Source organism: Condylura cristata, unplaced genomic scaffold (assembly GCF_000260355.1).
Source record: "Condylura cristata isolate star-nosed mole 26May11 unplaced genomic scaffold, ConCri1.0 scaffold00015, whole genome shotgun sequence".
Lineage (NCBI taxonomy): Eukaryota > Metazoa > Chordata > Mammalia > Eulipotyphla > Talpidae > Condylura > Condylura cristata.
The window spans coordinates 5,569,872-5,572,824 of record NW_004567116.1 but is presented as its reverse complement, the minus strand read 5'-3'; the positions used below and the strand labels follow the sequence as shown (position 1 = coordinate 5,572,824).

Here is a 2,953-nt window from a genome sequence, read left to right as displayed (position 1 = left end):
TAAAGGCGCTCTTAACCTCTTTGTTCCTCAGGCTGTAGACCAGTGGGTTCAGCATGGGGATGACTATGGCATAGAACACAGAGGCCAGTTTGTCACTGCCCATGGAGTGGCTGGCGTTTGACTCTAAGTACATGAAGATGCCTGTCCCGTAGAAGATGGAGATGGTGGTGAGGTGGGACGCGCAGGTGGAGAAGGCCTTCCTATGACCTTCCGAGGAGTGCATCCTCAGAACGGTGACAAATATAAACAGGTAGGAGACCACGATGACTACATTAGAAAATATAACATTGATGCCCACAAAAATAAATAAAACCCACTCACTTCTGTGGATGTCTGAGCAGGACAGAGCCAGCACTGGAGGACCGTCACAGAAAAAGTGATTAATCACATTGGATCTACAGAAAGACAGGCTGAATATGTTCCAGATGTGGACAGAGGCATCTATGAAACCAAAGACATAGCAGCCTATTATCAGACACTCGCACACACCTGAGGTCATGATGGTGGCATAATGCAGGGGTTTGCACACGGCTGCATAGCGGTCATAGGCCATTGCTGCCAACAGGAAATTCTCTACAGTGAGAAAGACTGCAAAAAAGAACAGCTGAGCAGCACATGCATTGTAGGAAATGACGTTGCTTCCAATAAGGAGCTGGGCCATCACTTTGGGAGTGACAGCTGTGGAGTAACTTAAGTCGGCCAGGGACAGGTTACTGAGGAAGTAGTACATGGGCGTGTGGAGACGGGAGTCCACGAGGATCAACACGATCATCCCCATGTTCCCAGTCAGCGTGATGAGATAGATGAGCGTGAATATGAAGAAGAGGGGGATCTGCAGGTCTGGGTCATCAGTTATCCCCACAAAAATGAATTCAGTCACCCTCGTACTGTTCTCCATGAAGGTCATCTGTCGATTAGGTGAATTCCTATATCAATGAGAAAGAGAAAGTGGGTGGCAACCATTCCTAGGGATGTCATTATGATGAAATGACTAATGTGTGTCTTTTGTTGGAATTCTCATAACATGCATATAACAACAAAATGTCATTTTAAAATATTGACAGATCGTGTAATGTTCAGGTTAAAAAGTCTTAGGAGCTAATACAGAACCCAAACTTCTGTCTTCATAAGTGATACAGAAGGAAATAATAAAGAAATGACTTAATCAAAACCAGAGCAATGATTATTAATGAGGATATGTTTGTCTCCCAATTCAAACACAAGCAATAATTTAATTCATTACATTTCAACTACCATTTTGTTACTTCTATATTGTAGAATAAAAGTTACATGCTACCAAGAGATAGTTTCATGTTCCATGTTCTTGTCTTCAGGATTCTCGTAGCAGATATAGAATATGTTTGACCACACAATGGGATACTAGAAATTTATGTACAAGGAATAAAGACATGGAAATAATAAAATAAAAACATTAGTCTAGACATGAGACACTGGGATACCAACTCTAGCTCCCCACATACTGAATGATTAACTTGGACCTGCTCTTTATCAATCAGCTATCAATTTTCTCTTAAACTCATTGCCAATCTGGATGTTTGATGTAAACCAGTATTTTAAGGCATTACATCAAGACAAGGAAAGATTTATTGGTCTTTGTTGGCTTATTGACTGCATGTTTTAATGTAGCCATTCCACATTAGAACAAATTCCATTGTCCTATATACTTACCAATTCATTAACTTCTATCCAAGTTCCTTCCTCCTCATATTTTTCACACAAAATTCCTCTTCTACCTATATGGTGGCCAGTCCAGCTATGCTGTTAATTTTCTCAGTCATTTATCATAACTATTGCATTGAAGCCTTACTTTACTGTGTGTCAAATAGCATTGCCTGGACCTTAGTAAATATGCAATAAACATAGATACTAAATATTTGAAGACATTGACCAGCTTTACCTTGGGATCCATTGTGTAGGCGAGGTTAAGGAAGGCTTCCATGGAAGAATGAAATCTGAAGTCCTATCATGTCACCCATTGTATTTTCTTTTGCATTAACCTCATTAGTCTATACAAGAGATGATGGCGATTTGGATCAAGGTGTTAATGAGAAAAGTAAAGAGAAAATATCCAATTCTAAATATATTTTAAATATATGCAGAAAATTAACGAAAGCTTGAACAATGATTATATCATCTTGCATCATGAAAATCTGGATCTCAATAAAATGATGTCCTGAGACCATTTCCTTTTCTAAAAAGTCATATTCCTTTTCCACAAAGTGAAGGAAAGGATCTTAATCCAACATTTTTCTAGGGGGATCTAATTGTAATTCATCTCTTACTATTAAATTTATCTACTGCGAATCTTCCACACATGATACCTATGTCCCCTCACATTTTTAATTTTTATTATATACGTATATATTTACATCTTTCTTCATTTTGTACATTTTTTTCATCTCAGTTGTAAAATAAAGAGACATCCCACTGATTGGGAGAAAATTTTTGTACACAATGCTAATGATAAAAGACTGATCACAAAGATATACAATGAGCTGACAAAATTCAACGAAAATAAGGTAACAACCCCATCAAAAAATGGTCAGAAAAGGGCTCTCCCCGGTGGTGGGCAATGGGTTAAAACACAGCCCTATGAAGCTCTCTGAAGACACTGTAGCACGTGTTCAATTCCTAGCCAGGGAGGTGACCCACATGGCATGGCAGACTTCTCCTGACCCACCCACTACTCCCCTCAGCAGTGGATTTCAGTTTATCTACTTGATTTGCTCCCCACTCTGTCCCTTGTGAATCCTCTCACCCCCCCATGCCTCTGGCTTATAAGCATAAATAAACAAATCTATAAAAGGGGGGGCAGAAGAGCTAAAAAGACACTTCTCCAAAGAGGAAATGCAGATGGCCAACAGGCATATGAAAAAATGTTCAGCATCACTTGTAGTAAGAGAAATGAAAATCAAAACTGCAATAAGATGCC

General features: G+C 39.3%; 1 protein-coding gene across 1 annotated transcript in view; it reads right to left on the bottom strand.

Annotated features, from left to right (window-relative positions):
• Nucleotides 1–898, bottom strand: part of LOC101621880 (olfactory receptor 5B12-like) — a 25,746-nt gene extending 24,848 nt beyond the window's left edge. Inside the window, exon 1 of the mRNA XM_004683437.1 lies at nucleotides 8–898. Coding sequence (XP_004683494.1) covers nucleotides 8–898 — 891 coding nt within the window. The remainder of the gene's footprint in view (nucleotides 1–7) is intronic.
• Nucleotides 899–2,953: the final 2,055 nt, after the last annotated feature.